We start from the raw sequence: 23,427 nt of genomic DNA, 5'->3' as shown, positions 1-23,427 counted from the left end.
ATAGTTTTTTTTTAGTTTCTTTTTTTACTTCAATAGTTATTGTGGGCAATCTCTACTTTATGACTCCTTGATAAAGGACCTACCGGTCGGAAACGCGTAGGAGGTGCCTGTTTTTGTCCCCCAAGGGGTGAATATGTCTCCAACCGTGCACTGAATAAAGGTACTTTTTTTGTAACCACATGGCTCCCTGGCTGTGCGCCATTCGTTTTTTCTTCTTGCTGCCTTTGGACTTCCCTGTGGCTGGCACTCCAGCAATCACTCCTGGAGATGACGTGAGTGGGCTTCATGATTTAGACTGTTATAGTTGAGTACTGCTACAAATGTATTTTAGTCACTCACAGGTCTATTGTTTATCAAACCACTCCCACTGGTGTCTCCAGGGATAGTGCTATCATATACTGGATGAAGTTGTCTGGGGTTTGAGCACCCTAATCTTTTTTACCTACCCAATCTCTACTTTACCTAAAGAACTGCATAGCTGCCGGTCAATTCGTTCTCCGTGTATTGATCGTCGAAGTTTGGCGACATCTTTAGATATGGGTAATGTAAATGGTTGCTATAGTAACAAGAATGCTTGTTAAAATAGAATACAAGAAAATTGGTCTTTCAAAGTTGTTTTTTTTAAAACAGAAAATGCTAAAAGTATTTTTTCTTACTACAGAACTGATTAATTAAAAAAAACAAACATGCAGGATATTGCTTGAACTGCAGCTTTAACGAATACAGCGAGATAACATTTTGAGTGATAGTTTAATGAATATGTTCTTTGGTGTCTCAAGCCAAACGGTATTTTAAAGTATTTGTGTATTTAACTCGTAAAACAATCACAAACAGAAAGCTTCCTTCAGTTTATTGAAAATAATCTGCATTATTTATGAAATTCTCAATTTAAAGGGAAAACTCTCATTATGAGTCCCTATTAAAAATGCGGTGAAGCTATCTTCCCCAATGCTGGAGAAGGGTTTAGCACCATTCCTAGTATAGGAAATACATTTTCAAAGTATATTGAATAGGAACCCTGCAGGATGCACTGTACATTTGTGTAGTGTACATCTGAAATATTGGTGTTTTCTTCTTTTATTTATGTTTTAAAAAGTAAATATGATATTAATAAATGGCTATATATATTTAAATTTCAATTTGTACGTATACTTTAGTTAAAGATATTGTTAAAAAAAGAGGATAACTAACTGAGTTACAAATACTTTATATTAATTGGCTGTAACGTAGGGGTGAAAGAATTCCAACGTCTGGTTGCCCGGGTGCCTAAAAGGTAATCCCTGGCACTGACAGCTGTACGTGGTCACCTGTTCGTCACCGCTGCGAACGACAACAGTGCTTCCCAGCGTGCTTCCATGCCTGATGCTGCTTGGCGGGCACGCTGACCGGCCGCGGTGGTGACTGATGGTTCAGTTACCACTGCACCGCTTGGTGTGGAGCGCTTGGTGTAGGAGCAGAGAGCGGGTGGCAGAGGCACACGAGAACTGGGTGCGGGAGCGAGGCGGAGCAATCCAGGACTCTGCCCGCCTCTGCTCTCATATCACACTGTGGCGGGAGGAGTGTCTGTCAGTGTGTCTGTCAGACTGTGCGTCAGTGTGTGTGTTACAATGCGTGTGTCTCTAGAGTGTCACACACACGCAGTGGCACCGAGCAGCCAATGGGTGGGAGGGGTTGGCGAAGGGGGAATACAAAAACATCCCCCAACCTAAAATGCTGGCTCCTAAAAATTCTGTGTGGCTCCTATATTTCTGTCCACGCCGGCGATTTTTATGGTGCATAATGTCAGCTATAGATTTATGCAAACTGCATGCTGCCCTTCCCTCTTTTTATTTGTTTAATCAAAGTTATTATTAAACAATATTTTGGTCTGGATAAACTTTCAGCCTCATGTCTTCTACATTCAAAGTAACATCGGTATATATGCATAACGAGAAGGGAGAAAAGGAACAGGAGGCGTTGTACACCTTTTTAAAGGTTTTTTTTTTACATTGAATATACTATGTTTTGTCCCATTATACACAATTTAGGGAAGATTATGGAATTTGTGAAGCAGCTGCCAGTGTAGCAAATTATTTATAGGGAATGACATTTTCTGAATCCTGCTCGCTGGTGTATAACACATATACCGTTGGACTAATAACGAGCATCCGGCAGCAAGTTTATAAACCTTTTCATGTAGGAACATACATACCTTTTTTAAGGAAACACTTTGCACCTTTTTAAAAAGGCAATCCATGCATTTTATTTCTCATTTAAAATAAAAATGTATACATGGCTAAAACAGGGGGTTTCTGGAGCTGAACCCCGTTCATTTCAGCACAGGGGACGCCCTGCTTCTGGACACACATACCTCCCATAGTGGGTGCCGGTAGCCACTGAAGGATTCACATTATGGCTCATTTTCAATGCTCCCGCGCCTTGAGGGCCAATAGGAAGCTGTGACATCGTCCAGTGCGACGTCTTATTGGCCCCCGTGGATGCAGGAGCTTTAAACTGCAGAGAGATTCACCGGCACCCCCCTTCGGAGGTGAGTATAGCTGGAAGCAGAGGCTCCCCGCAGTGGAAATGAATGGAGCTCAGCTCCGGAAACCCCCTGCTTCAATCCCGTATTAAAAAATAAAAAAAACGATCCTTTAACACCATAACTAAAGGTTTTGTGGAAGCCCAATATTGGCACGTTAGCTGCAGCTATGTTTTTAATTCAGCTCTGGTGCTGTAACTCATCACATTATTATGCTGCATTATTATCTTCGTAGTTCTGCATTGTGATGGAACACTGAGGCTGGACTAGAATCTCTTGGTGACACAGAGAAACACTGGCTGGACTACGATTGACTTTCACCTCTCGTGCCGTGTTGTTATCATTGCCTGTGATATAGGATTGCTTGCTTGACTTTAAATATCAGTGTGCATTGTTTGAATTTAAAAAAAAAAAGGAATCAGTTACTCCAGCGCACAGTAGGGTGTTGCAGGCTTCCAGAACTGAAGAGGTTAACATGACATGGCATTCTGCATGACCTAATCCTCTCAAACAGCGGCACCTTTTGGAGCAAGCTGTATGCTATTCCTGGGCCTATAAGTCATGCAAAATTGTTATGTGTTGAAAGTATACTGCAGTTTGCTTAATGAATGGGGCCCTACATTGAACTTGCCCAGTGGTGCGGGGCTAATCCTGTTTATGCCATATTTGTGTTTCCTTTTTCTTTCCTGGGTGATTCCCTCACTTTAGTTTTTTTTCCCTTTAGAGGTGACATGTTTTGATGTAGATAATGATTATCTTCAGTCACAGCCCTGGCGGCTTCAACACCTTCCACAGTGATGTGGTTAAGACACTAAGGGCCTTATGCAGAGAGCATAGAATTTTAAAATTGGCGAATTTCATAAAAAGTAGCTTTTTTGGAGAGTTTTATTCTCCATATGCAGAAAAGTGCGAATTCTGCTATGTTTAACATGGATGCGTGTGGCGAGTTTAAATTGGCGAGATGCGCGCTTCAGAAACGTGTAAAAACAAATTCGCGCCTTTTTTTCCCCTTTACTATAGGCGGCGAGCGCCATCTTGCCATCTTTTCCTGGCGCGGCAAAAATGCGAGAATCGCGGCATTTTTTGGCGCGAACAGCCGCTTTATGCCGTTCGCACCTCTCTGCATTCGGAGAGTTTTAAAAATGGCGAGATGGAGGTTCTCGCCAGCCGCGAGGCGAGTTTTAGCAATTGAAAAAACAAAATGGCGCGTTTTTCGGAACTCGCCATTTTCTGCCGGTTTCTGTGCGAAATTGTACAAAAAATGGCGAATTTCGAAATAACGATGCTCTCTGCATAAGGCCCTAAATACTAATTAGTGGTGCCAGAAAATGCTCTGTTTCATTGTTTGCTTGAATCTCATTGCCTAATGCATATTTATTACTTGATAGACTTTTCTTTGGCACAAAATAGTTGGTGTTTTTTTTAAATATAACGTCTTATCTTTGAGGTGTGGTTACATACATTCATTTTATTGCTGTGTAGAGTAGTATCAAAAAAATCAGTGTCATAACTTGGACTTTAAAAGGAGTTATCCAAACGATATTCACAATATATGTGTTTTTTTTTTTGTTTTTTTAAAAGTAATCAGTTCTGTAGTATTAGATCAGGGGTGCGCAAAGTTTTAACCTGCGCCGCCCCCCCCCCCGCCTGCTTACCTCCCGGCTCACGCCCCCCACCTCCTCGGCTCTGGTGACAAATGATGTCGCAGGGTCAAGTGACGTCGCATTGCCATGGCAACGTGACGGCACCTGACCTCTTGCTGGTTACCATGATGACGCATCACCGAAGATCAGTTAGGAGAAGTGGTTCCCCCGGCATTTAATTTAAATGCCTTGGGAGAGAGCGCGGGACCTCTGTAGCCACCGTGCCCTTTGGGGGGCATGTCCCCCACTTTAAGCACCCCCGTATTAGACAGTACTTACTACTTCTTTTTTTTCCATTCAACTCAGACAATTTTAATTAGTTTTAATACACTGATCATCCTTTGATTTCTATAGCAGGCTTTAGCACACCTCCCCAGCAATGCAAGAATTTGTAACCATTTCCTGTTTGTGATAATTTATATATATATATATAGATAGATAGATAGATAGATAATAGCTATAGATAATGTTACCGTAGTAATATATGGATACATTGTAATTGTACACTGACTGAAGGATTGATTGAAACTGAAAGGCGGCTATTTAGTGAACCCTTGGGAAACAGGATATTGCTGATCAATCACGGGATAATTAATTGATTGTCAGCTTAGGTAATTAGTTTTGAATAAAGGCAATCAAACGCTGCATATATTAAAACATTTTTTTTTTTTAAAGTGCCACTTGGATTGTCTGTTTATGGTTATTTCAAGTTTATACAAAAATGTTGAAATTCCATGGTACTATTTACAATACACGATGTTACTGATTTACATTTAAATATACACTTAACACTCGTTTGAATTCACCCTGAATGTTATCAAGTTTGTAGCTACGCTGTCAGAGTTTAGTATAATGATGCTTAAAGAAGGCCTAATTATTTCTGCAACACATCTACTCCACATAACGTTTCCTCGTGCTTATTTTTTATTTGCCATAATATCGTCAGGGTGGTATCTGAAATCTGAATGATATCTACTTAATTCTGGTGAAGGTGGTATGTTGACTGAAATGTTAACTGTAGAGATGCTTTTCTTCCAGAAGGTTCCACTTATGTCAGGAAAAGGGTTAAAGCATTTCTTTTTGCAATATACCATAATTCAAGAAATATCAGACATAACACTTGCCAGATAGAGCAGTGGTGGGTTGTAACAGAGAGAGCACATCCGTTTTAAAACAGCAGTTCAAGCCGCGTTTTAAAAATATTTATTTTTCCCCTTTATTATGTGCATTAGTACAATCCACACAATGATAAGTAATTAGCTAATTTGCTGATCGATCCATTCACCTGTGATCGATTTGGCGAAGATTCGGCCCGGGGGGTTCACTAAATTGCTGTCAATGCAGCAGAAGAGGACCAAAAATTAAAAGTTCTATGGGGAAGATCATATGACCAGGCAGTCACTTGATACAATTGGTGCACTGCTAGAGAGAGGGCAGGTCTCAAAAAGGGGGGTTCCAGAGCCTGTTTCAGAAGAGGAAGGGGATGTGACTTTGTAAATGGTTGCTATAGAAACAAAAAATGCTTGTTACATAATAATACATTAAAAATGTAATTCAGAGTTGTTAAAAAAAATGCTACAAGTATTTTCTCATAATACAGAACTGATTTATTAAAAAAAAACAGTAGGATATTGCTTGGTCTGCAGATTTAACACACAGAGCATATCCGTTTTAATACAAAGAGCACAACTGTTTGTCTAAATAGTAAATCCTTTTTTATTCTTTCTCCTCCAAGCATGGCGTTATCGCTACCGAAGATGAAGAGTATTTTATTGAGCCTTTAGACAACTTAACTGAAAACTCCAATCACTTTAACTATGAAAGGGGCCACCCTCATGTTATTTACAGAAAGTCTGCCATCCATCAACGACATTCAAGCAACCAGGCACACTGTGGTGTGAAAGGTAAGATACGTGTGGAGTTTGTAGTCACTTTGGTGGTGATCAAATGCAAAACAACGCGAGCAAACAAAATATCAATCGTTTCGTACAATATGGGATCAGAGTAAGGTTGGGTGGCAAAAAGTGCCACTACTTCTAGATAACGAACATCCACGTCTTTTTCATGTGAAATATATTTCCCTCCCTTCCTGTTTTTATCACATAAATAAAGCATAAACTGGTGGTTTGCCAACCGTATGTTGGTCTGCACCATCATTCATGGCTATGTTCATCGGTATGAGAACATCTATACCTATCCTTACAATATCTTACAAGAGCACTGTGCTTGTTTTCCCTTTGCTTCCCACCTCCTTTCTCTCTTCGGCATCTAAGGCATAGGCACTTATTCTATAAGGTGTGATAAGCGCAGATGACGTGCTATCGTATGAAAATCCCCATTGACGTTCCTGCAATAGTACGTCGTTTGTGCTTATCACACCTTATAGAATAAGGGCCTTAGAATGCACAGGAGGGGAGAGGTACCATTCTGTAGGACCGTAATCCTTGTTCCACAGGTAAGAGGTACCTGACCAAGATATTTTAAAAATAGTGCTTATGTAGGTTTTTTAATGGGTGTAAGTATTGTAATCTTCTGCACGGGAGCACAGTGCCGACACCTTTTTTTCTCTCTTTCCCCTTTGCCAAATTTGTAATTTCAATCCCAGAATTGCTCCCCAAGTGAATGCAACACATAAAAACATTACATGACCGCAACTTTCTGTCCAACATGTATAAGAACTCCCAATAATGATTACTTTTTCTGCTGTAAATGACCTTCTGTATACCCCAGTAGAGAGAGTACTACTAGCTTTATGGACTCATATTATTGTGCATTGGAGATCAGAAACACTGATCAAAGGGTCTGTATGTTAAGGTCACCTCTCTTCTGGAAGTGAGCTGTGCAGTGCACTGGGTTACCCTTTTAATCAGGAGGAGACGTTCTGGGGCTGGAAGGATCCCAACGGAATCGTAGTCCCTAATCTTATTTCTTAGTGGCAAAGGGAAACCCTCCTTTCATACATTACTGTTTATGGTAAACCTGATTCCTAGTACAATATTAGGTATACCGTCTATTCCAGGGGTGCGCAAACTGGGGGTGGGGTGCAACATTTTCTGAGGGAGCGGGCGCAACTGCTTATAGAGGCCTCGCGCTCTTCCCCACAGCATTTAAATTAAATCCCGGGGGAGCGCACAAGGCCTCTGTATGTCACTTAGCTTGTCCCCGCGGCTTCTGGCGACGCATCACCACGGCAACGGGTCACATGACGTTGCGCTGCCATGGGAACGTGACGTCACATGATGTTGTGACATCAGAAACGCCGGAGACAAGGTAAGGGGGAGGGCGCAAGCAGGGGGGGGTGAAAGCAGGCATGGGGGGGCGCAGACTAAATAATAATCAGCTCCCTTGTTTACCTGCAGGGATTTCCAGTTAGGTATAATACAAATTACCTAACTGAACATGAAATAAAACAGAAGGGCGAGATATGTGTGGTTTATAGGACATGGCACAGCGGTCTTCTGAGTTACTCTCAGTAGTTAATGAATAATAGTATCCCATAAAAAACAAAATGATCAGATTTATTTTTAATGTAATCATTTTTATTGGACGCATAGAGCACGTATAGGCAAATGCTGCAGTTTTCACAACCACACAACGCTTTTATTCAATTGGAGAGGAAATTTAGGTAATGGTACCTTTTTTTAATTAATCGAATAAGTATTTTAATAAAACACTTTAAACGTGTGATCTAATTCATACTCAATTATATTGTAAGGCCTTCGGGGCAAGGGCTCCTTTCTCCGAATGCTACATTTATGTAGCACCTATCTGATCTGTATTATTATATTCCCTGTATTGTAATGTTTGTATAAATGGCAAAGTGCTCTGTACCTGATGGGTGCTATAAAAACATACATACATCTATTTGTGCCTCCAGGGAAAGGGTTTCCCTGCACGTATTCCCTGTGTTCTGTGAGGAAAGACAAGTAACCCAGAAGTGCATCTAAATGTCTTCCAAATGTTCTGAAAACACTGTAGCAATTATGATGGCATCCTTAACCAATCAGCTTAAAGCAGCAACTGTATAGCTTGCCTAGATAGGGATTCCTTCAGAGGTCATCCATGGGTATATATGCACTGACCATGGCCCTATGGCAGAACATCCTCCTACTGTCTCTGTAAGTTCTCCCCACTTACCACATAGATTGTAAGCTCTTCGGAGCCGGGGCTCCTTTTCCTATTTTTTTGTCTGAAGCGGTTATTCCCATTGTGTTATAATATTATGTCACTTGTATTGTACAGCGCTATGTACCTGGATGGCGCTATATAAATAAAGATATTCTACATACATACATACATACATACATTCATCCATGGTCCCCAAACCTCAAGAGTCAGCCCCTTGGTTCCCGTGATATGTGTAATTTTTTGTGCTCATCACTCTAGACCTAAGGTGACCTCCTGGTTTAAATAAGAAAACAAAATGTGAGCATCATGTATTGCTGCATTAAAGGGGAGGACATTCAGTAATTAATAAGATAATACATTTCAAAGGGCACATTGGGAATAAAAACATTTATTTTTTACTTGATACAATAAGTACATTTGTCCCTTTAAGGCTATCTTTCTATCAGGAAGCCAATTAGGCCGCTAATATAGTAGGCACGCGCGTGACGGAGCGCGTTGGGCTCGCCTGCCCCAGGGGCGAACCGTGGCCTTTGGGATGGGGAAGGGGAGACGCGATGAGGAGGCGAGTCGGAGACTTGGCCGTGACGTCACGTGAGCGCTTTGCCCTCATTGGATAAACCGCTCACGTGAACTGGCCGTCACGCGACAAAATAAAAAAATGTTGTTTCCTCCAAAATCGTGAGCAGTGTCGCGCTTCATCGCATGCTCTATGGCCTGCCTCAAAGAGGTACGGCCTTTTGTCGCTGGGAGTATGGATGCAGCATTACAGTGATTATTGAGAAGTTGTTTAACAAATATATGTTTTTTTGCCTTCTTTGCTGTGCTGCACTTTTAACCTTTTGCTATGAGAAGAGCTAGAAACAAATGTCAGGTTCCCCTGGTAGCAAAGGGGATAATTATGCTCTGTGGTCTCTGCTAGTGACTGCCCTTCAAGCTGAAGCCCACATGAGATTGTTAGTATCCGCTCACGTGGAGTCTTGTTTGTTTCCTAGAAGACCTCACAGGCAGCAACAAGCCCTGGTGGCTAAACCACACACTCTCTGTCCCAACCACGCCATCAGACAATGACACAGAGAGTGGTCCTCGCCGGCAGAGGAGATCAGTCAGTATTGAGCGATTCGTGGAGACGCTGGTAGTGGCTGACAAAATGATGGTGGGATACCACGGCCGCAAGGACATTGAACACTACATACTGAGCGTAATGAATATTGTAAGTTTGACCCCTTCTTCATTGTTGATGCAATCAGCAGAGCTGCGAGGTGTCACTAACTTGAAGGGAATCTCCCATCCCTTCTACTTTTCATTTATAATCAGTGGTCTCATAAACTTCTGTGAAGTCTCAGTGGCCCCTACTCAGTATGCTTGGAAGCCGTATGCTGGAGATGAGATCAGTGACATTCAAAAGAATGGGACCTAAATATTTCCCGTTGGACAGCGTCACAGTATTTTGAATAGGGGGCCACTGTATGAAATCAAAATAACTCCATTACTTTGTCTTATTAATACCAGTGTGGTTTAAATGAAAAGGGCTTTATACGCTGCTTTAAAGCCCAAGTCTCACTAATTACCAAACATTGCAAACGGAAAGCACTTAGCCCTGTGATACATACGGTTAATTATTGTCTAATAACAAAAAAATGCTGTTTCTGTTTTCTAAATATATAGTCCTGAAAGCCAAACTGCAAAAACATGAAACCCGTCATTTTCCAATACGTACTGTGGAAAGTCAGGATTTCTCCCCAAACCCTTTCCTTCCAGAGAGGCTTTGTTGTGAAGCAGTGTGTCCCAGGAGTGCCATCTAATGTTTGTGGGGCTCATTAAAGATGACAACAATTGGGGAATTGACTGCTTTCCCCAGGTGCACTGACACTGTGGAAGGTGCACCGTAGTAACTGCATGGTTTCCTAGTATGTTCAGTGGCGCTCAGAAACAATCACATTATCTGAAATCATTAGCAGATACTGTATGTCATGTCTTTGGTATTTACTGTGAGTCTGACTGATTTGTAGCATAATCAGCTTCAGAGACTGCATTAAAGTCTCACTGATACAAGTCAATCAATACGCCCCCATTCAAATTCCCTTTTTGTGGTCCAGACCCATAAAGTCTCAATGATTTCAGTTCTTGACATGTCACAATTAGACAAATGTGCTTTAGCTCCATTGCCTTTTCAATACTGTATACATACTGTAGCTGCATGGAGACCGGTGCTTTTAAAGCAGGAACTTGCTCTGCTGATCTGGAATGAGAGGAAACTTCCCGTTTTGGAGAGGATGTTGTTGTAATTGTTCATCGAGGCAAATCAATCTGCAGCAATTAAATACAAATAATGAGGGATAGGATAGGTAAAGTAAATCATAATAATGCAATAAAAAAAAAATAAGGGCTTTGTGTTACTTTAAAGCCATTTCGCAACACATGATGAACTTGCAATAATGTGAAAATGTAAAATCAGTATAGTTGATGTAGTGATATTAAAGCAGCAATGCTACATTCCCCCCTCTTTTTTTCCTTTTCTCCTTATTTTTATATATAAAGCATATGACAGTGTATAATTCTAGATTCTTGCCGAAACTGGCAATCATTTGTTGCTCCTGTTATAAATCTGTCAAAATCCCGATTGTGTGCCTTACGAAACGGTCACCTCTTGACTCTATGCTATAGTCAGTGAAATGTTGCAGCTGATATGCAACATTATATTATTAAGTGTAACACACTATTGTTACAGCTTACAAGAGTAATAGACAGTCTGCTGTTTGGAACACAGCAACAGATCTGTTTGTGATACTTTGCTGCCAAAGGGCAGAGCACAAAAAGGTGCATGTCAGATCCTGTTTCAAAAGAGGAAGTGCATCAGACTTTCTAAATGGTTGCTGTAGCAACCAAAGGATGATCAGTACATTACAAAAATCATATAAAATGGCATTATGAGTTTAAAAAAAATGCAGCCAGTATTATCTAATACTACAAAACTGATTTATTAAAAAAAAAACAGAACTTTTCACGTTTTGCTGCTTTAAGATGGCAGTTCCGTGGTTTAATGCTTTGGCAGAATATAATTAACTCAAAGAAGTAAAAGATTTCCAAAGAAATGATTGGGAATGCGTAACCGTCACCCTTCCTCTTTATTAAGGGGTCAATTGCTCAGCTCATTTCATATCAATCATAATACACATTTTATCTTATACAATCAAATGCTAACTGAGCGGACACATTACGGGCCTCCCAGAGGCAGCACCGAGAGCTAGAAATGGCGAGGGAATCTTTTCCGTGTTTGAGTTAATAAAGTGACAGCGCTCAGCAATGTACAGTAACAGGCGCTATTCCATTTTTTAAGGCTGTTCCATAATTTAACCCTTTTAATGCTGAGGGTGTTTGTACCCCTAAGTGCTGTCTAAATGTTAAAGTTTTGGGTGCGAGCAATGTTCAAACTACAATAATAGTAATATAATATTAACCTAAACACATGACATATGATTTTTTTCGGCATTTCCTGTAGATCAGGGTGCTCAGACTCAGCTACTGTACTTAGGATCTACTTTTGCCAGCATCATTCTAACGCGATATTCTACCACTGCATTTTACCAAAACCGTTTTTGCACACCAATTTCTGTTCTTTATTAATGCTAAATACATTATTACTAAATACTAAGATATTCTTTGATTCTTTAATTATTAAACAGATGTAGATGCTTCTAGCGGAGCTGGAGGCAAGAGCCACGGATTGGGGGGGACGAAGGGGTGTCTGGGCGCAGAGCTTGGCATTTCTAATACAGAGTGAATCACACAAGGGGGGGGGGGGGGCATGCAGTGGTGTGAAAAAGAAAGTACACCCTCTTTGAATTCTATGGTTTTACATATCAGGACATAATAACAATCAACTGTTCCTTAGCAGGTATTAAAATTAGGTAAATACAAGAACAGATGAACAACAACACATGACATATCATGTCATGATTTATTTAACAAAACTAAAGCCAAAATGAAGAAGCTATGTGTGAAAAACTGAGTACACCCTTACTGCTTCCATAGGAAATAAGATGCTAAGTAGCAGACAGGTGCTGCTAATCAAATGCCCTTGATTAATTGATCATCAGCAAGTGTGACCACCTCTATAAAAGCCGAAGTTTTAGCAGTTTGCTGGTCTGGAGCATTCAGGTGTGTGTTAACACAATGCCAAGGAGGAAAGACATCAGCAATGATCTTAGAGAAGCAATTGTTGCTGCCCATCAATCTGCGAAGGGCTGTAAGGCCATTTCCAAACAATTTAAAGTTCATCATTCTACAGTGAGAAAGATTATTCAAAAGTGGAAAACATTCAAGACAGTTGCCAATCTTCCCAGGAGTGGACGTCCCAGCAAATTCACCCCAAGGTCAGGCCGTGCAATGCTCAGAGAAATTGCAAAAAAACCAAGAGTTACATCTCAGGCTGTACAGGCCTCAGTTAGCATGTTAAATGTTAAAGTTCATGACAGTACAATTAGAAAAAGACTGAACAAGTATGGTTTGTTTAAAAGAGTTGCCAGGAGAAAGCCTCTTCTCTCTATAAAGAACATGGCAGCACGGCTTAGGTTTGCAAAGTTGCATCTGAACAAACCACAAGACTTCTGGAACAATGTCCTTTGGACAGACGAGACCAAAGTGGAGATGTTTGGCCATAATGCACAGCACCACGTTTGGTGAAAACTAAATACAGCATATCAGCACAAACACCTCATACCAACTGTCAAGCACAGTGGTGGAGGGGTGATGATTTGGGCTTGTTTTGTAGCCACAGGACCTGGGAACCTTGCAGTCATTGAGTCGACCATGAACTCCTATGTATACCGAAGTATTCTAGAGTCAAATGTGAGGCCATCTGTCCGACAGCTAAAGCTTGGCCGAAATTGGGTCATGCAACAGGACAATGATCCCAAGCACACCAGCAAATCTACAACAGAATGGCCGAAAAAGAAAAGAATCAAGGTGTTGCAATAACCCAGTCAAAGTCCAGACCTCAACCCGATTGAAATGCTTTGGCTGGCGCTTAAGAGAGCTGTGCATAAACAAATGCCCACAAACCTCAATGAACTGAAGCAACGTTGTAAAGAAGAGTGGGACAAAATTCCTCCACAACGATGTGAGAGACTGATAAAGTCATACAGAAAACGATTACTTCAAGTTATTGCTGCTAAAGGTGGTTCTACAAGCTATTGAATCATAAGGTGTACTTAGTTTTTCACACATGGATTCTCCATGTTGGCTTTACTTTTATTAAATAAATCATGACACGGTGTAATATGTCATGTGTTGTTCATCTGAGGTTGTATTGACCTAATTTTAAGACCGGCTAAGGAACAGATGATTGTTATTATGTCCTGATATGTATAACCATAGAAATCAGCGAGGGCATACTTTCTTTTTCGCACAACTGTATATAATATATAAAATATATATAGGAGAACTGTGAAAAAATACTAACTAGCGCTCAAAGGGATACTCCCAAAATTGCAAATACAAGCATGAAGGCACAGCAAGCCTAAAAATAGAAATGAATATAAAAATAGAAACAGAAATATAAATAAAAATGGCACAAATAAACACATTTAAAAATAAAATAAACGCTTTCAATGTTCTTGGCAAGAATCAATATATGAGAAAGTCCTTAAATGCTGCTCCTGTATGTTGAGGGGTCTTCCTACTGTACCACCTCCAAGAAATTTGTAGCTACAAAGAAAGAAGCGCAGAAAATAACTTCCTACTGTGAAGTATGTCTTTATAAAGTATAAATCAGCAGAATCAAAACTCCAAACTGGACACTCACAAACGTTTCTATGAAAGTGTGCATATGTAGAGCAAACCCTGGCTCCTCAGACCTGCGTCCTGATCTTGGTACACCTCTGTCCTTCCTCTTCTCTGCATGATCTTGGTACACCTCTGTCCTTCCTCCTCTCTGCATGATCTTGGTACACCTCTGTCCTTCCTCCTCTCTGCATGATCTTGGTACACCTCTGTCCTTCCTCCTCTCTGCATGATCTTGGTACACCTCTGTCCTTCCTCCTCTCTGCATGATCTTGGTACACCTCTGTCCTTCCTCCTCTCTGCATGATCTTGGTACACCTCTGTCCTTCCTCCTCTCTGCATGATCTTGGTACACCTTCGTCCTTTCTCCTCTCTGCATGATCTTGGTACACCTCTGTCCTTCCTCCTCTCTGCATGATCTTGGTACACCTTCGTCCTTCCTCCTCTCTGCATGATCTTGGTACACCTCTGTTCTTCCTCCTCTCTGCATGATCTTGGTACACCTCTGTCCTTCCTCTTCTCTGCATGATCTTGGTACACCTCTGTCCTTCCTCCTCTCTGCATGATCTTGGTACACCTCTGTCCTTCCTCCTCTCTGCATGATCTTGGTACACCTTCGTCCTTCCTCCTCTCTGCATGATCTTGGTACACCTCCGTCCTTCCTCCTCTCTGCATGATCTTGGTACACCTCTGTCCTTCCTCCTCTCTGCATGATCTTGGTACACCTCCGTCCTTCCTCCTCTCTGCATGATCTTGGTACACCTCTGTCCTTCCTCCTCTCTGCATGATCTTGGTACACCTCTGTCCTTCCTCCTCTCTGCATGATCTTGGTACACTTCCGTCCTTCCTCCTCTCTGCATGATCTTGGTACACCTCTGTCCTTCCTCCTCTCTGCATGATCTTGGTACACCTCCGTCCTTCCTCCTCTCTGCATGATCTTGGTACACCTCCGTCCTTCCTCCTCTCTGCATGATCTTGGTACACCTCCGTCCTTCCTCCTCTCTGCATGATCTTGGTACACCTTCGTCCTTCCTCCTCTCTGCATGATCTTGGTACACCTCTGTCCTTCCTCCTCTCTGCATGATCTTGGTACACCTCTGTCCTTCCTCCTCTCTGCATGATCTTGGTACACCTCTGTCCTTCCTCAGCTCCTCGCTGCATGAGCCTCAGCGTTAGATCTTCTGGATCGTGTCCTGGGGATGTCACTAGGGCCTATGGATGCTCCGGTGGGCCATAAAAACCCAACTAGTGTTTCTATATAGACATACTTCACCATAGGAAGTTATTTCCTGCGCTTCTTTCTTTGCAGCTTTATATAAATATAAACTTAAACCAAAAAAGAGTTACTGTATTTCAATTTTATATTTTTTATTTCAGTTATTCAATTATTGTATTTGGATTTAATTCATAGATATGTATTTTTTTTAACGCAATGTGTGTGTATAGCAGAGAGAGAAAGGCAGTGGATACAGAAAACAGAAAGAGAGGAGAAGTGGGTGTAGGAGGCAGAGAGAGAGAGAGGAGCAGTGGGTGCAGGAGGCAGAGAGACAGAAAGAGGAGCAGTGGGTGCAGCAGGCAGAGAGAGAGTGGAGCAGTGGGTGCAGGAGGCAGAGCGAGAGAGGAGCAGTGGGTAGTGGGTGCAGGAGGCAGAGCGAGAGAGGAGCAGTGGGTGCAGGAGGCAGAGAGAGAGAAGAGCAGTGGGTGCAGCAGGCAGAGAGAGAGAGGAGCAGTGGGTGCAGCAGGGAGGGAGGGAGATAGAGAGAGAAAGAGAGTTAGTGGGTGCAGGAGGCAGAGAGAGAGAGAGTTAGTTGGTGCAGGAGTCAGAGAGAGAGAGTTAGTGGGTGCAGGAGGCAGAGAGAGAGTTAGTGGGTGCAGGAGGCAGAGAGAGAGTTAAGCTGAGTCCATTGTCAGGGCTTAGGCGCTTGTCAGTGAGCCCCTGCAGCCGCAATGAGAACGGCTTTAGCAGGGGCTCGCGCACGCTTCCGCAGGTGTGCGGAGGCGTAGCACGTAAATTTTTTTTCGTTTCGGCAGGGCCGGTCACGTGAGCGGTTTGCCCAATGAGGGCGAACCAGCTCCATTACGTCACTGGCCCGCCCTCCCGACACACCCCCGACACACCCCCGGACAGCGCACGAACTAAGGCCAGGGAAAGCAGCCGTTTTCCCTCAGCCTCAGCGCGCCTCCGCACGGCTGGAGTCACCATGGATTCAGCCTTAGTGGGTGCAGGAGGCAGAGAGAGGAGAGAGAGAGTTAGTGGGTGCAGGAGGCAGAGAGAGAGAAGAGCAGTGGGTGCAGTAGGCAGAGAGAGAAGAGCAGTGGGTGCAGGAGGCAGAGAGAGAGAGAGAGTTAGTGGGTGCAGGAGGCAGAGAGAGAGAGAGTTAGTGGGTGGAAGAGCATTGGGTGCAGGAGGCAAAGAGAGAGAAGAGCAGTGGGTGCAGGAGGCAGAGAAAGTGAGACAGAGGAGCAGTGGGTGCAGGAGGCAGAGAGAGTGAGACAGAGGAGCAGTGGGTCCATCAGAGAGAGTGAGACAGAGGAGCAGTGGGTCCATCAGAGAGAGTGAGACAGAGGAGCAGTGGGTCCATCAGAGAGATAGAGAAGAGCAGTGGGTCCATCAGAGAGAGAGAGAGAGACAGAGGAGCAGTGGGTCCATCAGAGAGAGTGAGACAGGAGCAGTGGGTCCATCAGAGAGAGAGAGACAGAGGAGCAGTGGGTAAATCAGAGAGAGTGAGACAGAGGAGCAGTGGGTACATCAAAGAGAGTGAGACAGAGGAGCAGTGGGTCCATCATAGAGAGAGAGATAGAGAAGAGCAGTGGGTCCATCAGAGAGAGAGAGACAGAGGAGCAGTGGGTCCATCAGAGAGAGAGACAGAGGAGCAGTGGGTCCATCAGAGAGAGAGAGACAGAGGAGCAGTGGGTCCATCAGAGAGAGAGACAGAGGAGCAGTGGGTACATCAGAGAGAGTTAGACAGAAGAGCAGTGGGTCCATCATAGAGAGTGAGACAGAGGAGCAGTGGGTCCATCAGAGAGAGAGAGATAGAGAAGAGCAGTGGGTCCATCAGAGAGAGAGACAGAGGAGCAGTGGGTCCATCAGAGAGAGAGAGACAGAGGAGAGCAGTGGGTCCATCAGAGAGAGAGAGAGAGACAGAGGAGCAGTGGGTCCATCAGAGAGAGTGAGACAGGAGCAGTGGGTCCATCAGAGAGAGAGACAGAGGAGCAGTGGGTACATCAGAGAGAGTGAGACAGAGGAGCAGTGGGTCCATCAGAGAGAGAGAGAGATAGAGAAGAGCAGTGGGTCCATCAGAGAGAGAGACAGAGGAGCAGTGGGTACATCAGAGAGAATGAGACAGAGGAGCAATGGGTTAATCAGAGAGAGAGAGACAGAGGAGTAGTGGGTCCATCAGAGAGAGAGACAGAGGAGCAGTGGGTCCATCAGAGAGAGAGACAGAGGAGCAGTGGGTACATCAGAGAGAGTTAGACAGAAGAGCAGTGGGTCCATCAGAGAGAGTGAGACAGAGGAGCAGTGGGTCCATCAGAGAGAGAGAGATAGAGAAGAGCAGTGGGTCCATCAGAGAGAGAGACAGAGGAGCAGTGGGTCCATCAGAGAGAGAGAGACAGAGGAGAGCAGTGGGTCCATCAGAGAGAGAGAGAGAGACAGAGGAGCAGTGGGTCCATCAGAGAGAGTGAGACAGGAGCAGTGGGTCCATCAGAGAGAGAGACAGAGGAGCAGTGGGTACATCAGAGAGAGTGAGACAGAGGAGCAGTGGGTCCATCAGAGAGAGAGAGAGATAGAGAAGAGCAGTGGGTCCATCAGAGAGAGAGACAGAGGAGCAGTGGGTACATCAGAGAGAATGAGACAGAGGAGCAATGGGTCCATCAGAGAGAGAGAGACAGAGGAGTAGTGGGTCCATCAGAGAGAGAGACAGAGGAGCAGTGGGTCCATCAGAGAGAGAGACAGAGGAGCAATGGGTCCATCAGAGAGAGAGAGAGAGAGAGAGAGAAGAGCAGTGGGTGCAGGAGGGAGAGAGAGACAGAGGAGCAGTGGGTCCATCAGAGAGAGTGAGACAGAGGAGCAGTGGGTTTATCAGGGAGAGTGAGACAGAGGAGCAGTGGGTCCATCAGAGAGAGAGATAGAGAAGAGCAGTGAGTGCAGAAGGGAGAGAGAGACAGAGGATCAGTGGGTGCAGCAGGCAGAGAGAAAGAGGAGCAGTGGGTGCGAGAGAGAGAGAGCGTGCGTGCGTGCAGGAGAGAGAGAGAGTTAGTGGGTCCATCAGAGAGAGAGAGATAGAGAAGAGCAGTGAGTGCAGGAGGCAGAGATGGATACAGGGTGCAGGAGGGAGAAAAAGAATGGACTTACTGTCTTATTAGAGATTAGGTTTGTAACTAACTGAGAAAGCAGCTTCTCAGTTAGTTGACTCGAAAAAAAAGTTGACTAGAAAAAATATTTGTGTTAAAATGTACTAAAAAGTAGAACTGCTTTATCATTTTATAATGAAGCATATCGTCATGATGAAAAATAAACAGGAATGTCTTAGTGGGGCTTTGGCTTTAAAATTTCTGTTTTTAAAATTGAATTTTTACTAGAAAAAAACCCCAAACCAAAACTAAGTTATATGGCTGAGTCACAATGAAATGTAGCTTTTTCCTCTTTGGAAAAAACGTTTGCCCTAGTTGTTTTATTGTCTGACTTTGTGTCTTTTTTTCTTTTCTGGAGGTCAGGTTGCCAAACTTTACCGTGATTCCAGCCTAGGAAACGTTGTGAATATCATAGTGACTCGTTTAATAGTCCTCACAGAAGATCAGGTAAGAACTGGCGGCTACTACATAAGTTATGAACCCCTAAAATATTAGAATGACGTGTGCTTAGCACAATCTCCAGCACTTTCCAAGATTAGTTCATAACAGAAATGAATATGCCAGGTTTCCAAGCTTTATCTAATTAACCAATTAACTTAGGGATGACTTGAAAACCTTATCCGTCCTTTGTTGCTCTCAATGACTGAACTTGGAGATCTATGACCAATGGTAAGACTGGATATCTCCTTATCAGTTACATTCTTTAAAGCATCATTGGCACATTTTCCAGCAGACGAAGCGCTGTACGATTTTATGCCTTTGGGTCAGATGCTGCTCTGTAGAAACTGCCATGTCAGGCTGTGCTTCTGGAACCAACCACTGAGCATTTGCAGAGCCCATTCTTTGCATGACCTGAACCTTGTGTGCATATGTGCACTATGCTCAGCTCTACAAGGGAATACTCTTCTTGGTGTAGGTAAAATGCAGTTGTTTAGTTTGAGTGATATTCCTGACTTGCCAATTTTACATATGTTTCAACAAACAAACAAAGAAAAATAAAAGTTAGTCAAATCAGCTGATGGTTCTGCCCATGAACTGTGCCTTTATCAGTACATAAGTCCAGTTGTTGTTTTTTTTGGTGTGTTTCTATACCTTATAACGGACCATATAGTGAGCTTCAGACTTTTCCTCACCATTAGCCACACACACTGCAACAGTTCCTGTAATGAGAGGAAACTCAGAGGAACGTAAGCAGTAACCTTTGGCATATTCAATCAACATAAGAGCTTATCAAACAGATGGCTGGTGTGTGGCTTCCTAGGGCCTTTACTCAAAATGTTATCTGGGTTTTAATATTTATACTGATTCTATCATTGAGTGTGAATTGTAAACAAATATAGTTGGGTGGTTTAGTAGATGCTACTGCTGGTTTATATGCTATTTGTATAACATGGGAGAATTTTAGTATAGTTATGTTACCGTTGTATAATTATGGATTGGTGTAATTTTTCATCTGCCAATGATGTGAAATGACTATATTGACATAATCACTGTTACATTTGGAACATGAAGTATGCCTGTTCAGTAATACACTGGCTGAACTCTAGGTAAGATTTTATAGAGATAAATATTGGCAAGAAGAGATTATTCCTAGAAACCACTGCTTCTAATTATACTCTTATTTTAGTCTTCAAACGGCTTAACAACTGACCTTAGTAATTTGTTTAGAACATTTCTGGTATGCGTGTTGTATTGCAGCCAAACTTGGAGATAAACCACCATGCGGACAAGTCCCTCGATAGCTTCTGTAAGTGGCAGAAATCCATTCTCTCCCACCAGAGTGACGGAAACACCATTCCAGAAAATGGCATTGCACACCACGACAATGCTGTGCTTATTACCAGGTAGGATTCTCTTTGCTTCTGTATAAATGTGGTATTAATATATGTTTCCCTAGATTAAGGATACGTATAAAGAGAGGCATTGTGGGCATTAGTCCTGGCTTTCGTCTATGTGGCTTCAGTTTGATTTGGTCCAGTACAAGTCTAAATAACCCATTTTGTGCTTTTAAGGCCCCGGCATAGAATTGCTAAACTAATGGCAGTGGTATGTGAAAAAGTTGACATGTAGATGATTGAAACGTTGCTTCAAAAAAATAAAAATAAACCGTTGAATATACAGTAGTATGTATGTATATATATACTGTATATATATTTTTTTTTTTTACACTTTCAATTGTTTCAGTTTTCACAGTGAATTTTACTATCTTTACCTAATTTCTTTTATAACAACACTATAAGGGGGCTGTTCCCTCTGCACAATGACGAGGATTGCACCAAAATCCTGTGTTAACTGTCATTTAAGTCAACAGCCATTAGCACTGGATTGCAGTGTGATACTTCACATCAGAGCTTAGTGACTCCCTGTGTACGTGTCAAAATGTTCAGGCCTTTTTTTGTTGCCGTTTCATGTGAAATAATTATGCAGCCATCATTACCCAAATTGATAAAGTTGAAGAACAAAATGTTACAGATAAGATAACGTTACTGAATAAAAATATCCATCTTTCACACAAAATACATAAGTATAATTTTATTTTAAAGAAGCAAACACCCCACCAAAATAAAAATGTAAGGGAGCTTTTAGCATTTATGTAGCATCTAATATGTCGTTTTTACTTTTTCGAAAACTGTTTTTTTTTGCTGGGTTTTTGCTTCTTTATTTCACTGGCATCAACAGCAACTGATATCTCCAGAAAGCAACTAGAGAATGTGCAAAGTGTCATTGCTAAAGAACGCAGCCACTGCATGGTAATAAGAAAGGAAACCTTTATTTTTAAAGATGAGTAGAGTGGATTGAATCTATAAGGGTAATTGGGGCAGATTCATCAGGCACTGATGCAGGGAATCCCACATAACTGGCATCTAAGTCTATGATGGTTAACGCTGGGTTTGGGTGCGATACCACGCATCGGAGCATGATTAGTCCTTTTTCCTTCACTGCCCCATACCTACGAAACACCCTCAAACTCAGTACACGCTAAACACCTGCCCTCCACCACCTTTAAGTCAACCTTAAAGCAGCTAGGCCAACTGACCTTAATCTTGGGGGCTCCCAGTTGCTAACCTCTGTCCGTCTGCAGAATCTTGGTGCAGAATCTTGGTGTTGTCTTGATATTGTCTTAAAGATCAGGTGTCGGCTATGATCAAATCTTCATTCTTCTGCCTAAAGAACATAGCCAGCATTAAGCACGTGATCCCCTCAGAGGATCTTACTATGCTTGTCCATGTCTTTGTGTCCTCCTGCCTTGACTACTGCAATGCACTACCTGGGTCTTCCGGAAAACAGCTGGCACTACCTGCAGCTGGGGCAGAATGCTGCGGTCAGGTTGTTAATTAACCAGACCTGTTCTTGCCACATGACACCTGTTCTCCGCACTCTGCACTGGATGCCTGTAAAATAGCAAATTTATTTCAAGATTGGCTTGACTCCTAAGGCTGAGGCCCCGCTGCGGTCGGCGGTGCGCGCAGCCGCGTGCATGCGGGCCACCAACCCCTTACCTGATGTGTGGCTGCCCCCGCTGCCTCCTCCTGACACGGCTGACTGCGTGCTGTGACACGTCAGCCTGCCGGAGCTCCCAGCGGCTTGTGTTCTGCAGGTCTGACGCGTCACGTGGTGCACGTGTCAGCCAATGAGAAGGGAAGGAGGGGAGGAGGAAGGAGCTACAGGAGGGAAGTCTGTTAGTTAGGCAGGCAGCCGATCATAGCTCTCCCTCTCCCGTGCATAGTTCAGCCCCCCCCATCCATGCATGGCTCTCCCTCTTCGTCTGCCCCCCCCCCCCCACATCTCCCTCCGGTGCCCGCTTCGCAGCTGCCCCTGCTCTGTCTTTTGGCCCGCCCCCCGACCCGTTTGACACGACCCCCCGACCCGTTTGACACGCCCCCCCTGCGCTGGAAAAAGTTATCTGCAGACCGCAAATCGCGGTGCAGTAACTTGCACGCACCGCCGGCAAGCAAGGCGGCCGTGCGGGCGCGTGCAGCGGGGCATTAGGCTAACAGTTCCCAGAATCTCCTTGATTTCCCTTTGGGCCCGAGCTTTTAGCCACGCTGCTCACACTCTTTGGAACAGTTTGCCTCACACAGTTCAAGAGCCCCCTCTCTGGAAATCTATAAAAACAGGCTTAAGACCTACCTGTTTACCCAGGCATTTAATGTTATCTTTTTTTTTTTTTGTGAAGTGTTTTGAGACCCATTGGGAGAAAAGCGCTATAAAAATAGCGCTTTTCTCCCAATGGGTCTCCCTATTACGATTATTATTATTCAAGATCTAGTAAAGGAGCGCAGGAATACAGAACACACTTAGGTCGCACTAAATACAAACAGTTTATTGCAATATGACACAAATATAACACTGTACAATATAAAACAGAATCAAAGCTTATCTGCTTGGCGCGCTGGGGTACTTTGAGGGTCCGTGCGGAATATCGTGTCCTCTCAGAAACGTTATACACCCGGGTCTTTGTTTCACGGGGAACGCAGTTCCTGTACCCTTTTCATAGACCACGTGGTACATTTCATAGCATTATTGAGCTAATCTAAAAAATAAAAAAAACTGAATTGTTATATGTTTTAGAAAACAATTGGAATGTAATAGTTATTATTTCCAAAAATAATAATACAGATAAACGCGAAATGATTTTGAAATGTGAATAAATGTGTATATTATTGCGCGTGTACAAGAATAATTTCCACCACGGTGGTATCCTCACGCCAGAGTTCTCTCACCTTTTTGTAAAAAAAAAAAAAGAGAGAGAGATTTTGATTGATTGATTGATTGTTTCCCAAAAGCTATATGTACTGCTTAACATACCTTGCCTTATCATATCTCAGGATTACTTTCTCACAGACATAAAATCAACGTTGAAACAGACAGCCTTTTGTAAAATTACAGACACTAAAAGAGTTCTTATCTTTTTGTTGTTTTGCATCCATATCTTTAGAAGGAGCACTCTAATTACGGTCATCAGTTAGGCATTCTTTAGAATGGTCTTTCCTGGTACCA

At 43.0% G+C, this 23,427-nt stretch overlaps 1 protein-coding gene across 4 annotated transcripts in view; it reads left to right on the top strand.

The window, feature by feature from the left end:
* The window catches only part of ADAMTS6 (ADAM metallopeptidase with thrombospondin type 1 motif 6), a 283,143-nt gene that overhangs the window by 31,038 nt on the left and 228,678 nt on the right, over positions 1-23,427 (top strand). For 2 of the 4 annotated variants that reach the window (XM_075590050.1, XM_075590029.1), the window contains 4 exons: positions 5,900-6,068; positions 9,288-9,502; positions 18,790-18,873; positions 20,125-20,270. In XM_075590050.1, coding sequence (XP_075446165.1) covers positions 5,900-6,068; positions 9,288-9,502; positions 18,790-18,873; positions 20,125-20,270 — 614 coding nt within the window. Of the gene's footprint in view, positions 1-5,899; positions 6,069-9,284; positions 9,503-18,789; positions 18,874-20,124; positions 20,271-23,427 lie in introns of all 4 variants that reach the window. The other 2 variants (XM_075590040.1, XM_075590020.1) reach the window with 1 other exon arrangement.

This window comes from Ascaphus truei, chromosome 1 (assembly GCF_040206685.1).
Source record: "Ascaphus truei isolate aAscTru1 chromosome 1, aAscTru1.hap1, whole genome shotgun sequence".
Classification (NCBI taxonomy): Eukaryota; Metazoa; Chordata; class Amphibia; order Anura; family Ascaphidae; genus Ascaphus; species Ascaphus truei.
The sequence above is the reverse complement of the archived record's forward strand: the minus strand, read 5'-3'. Positions and strand labels throughout refer to the sequence as shown.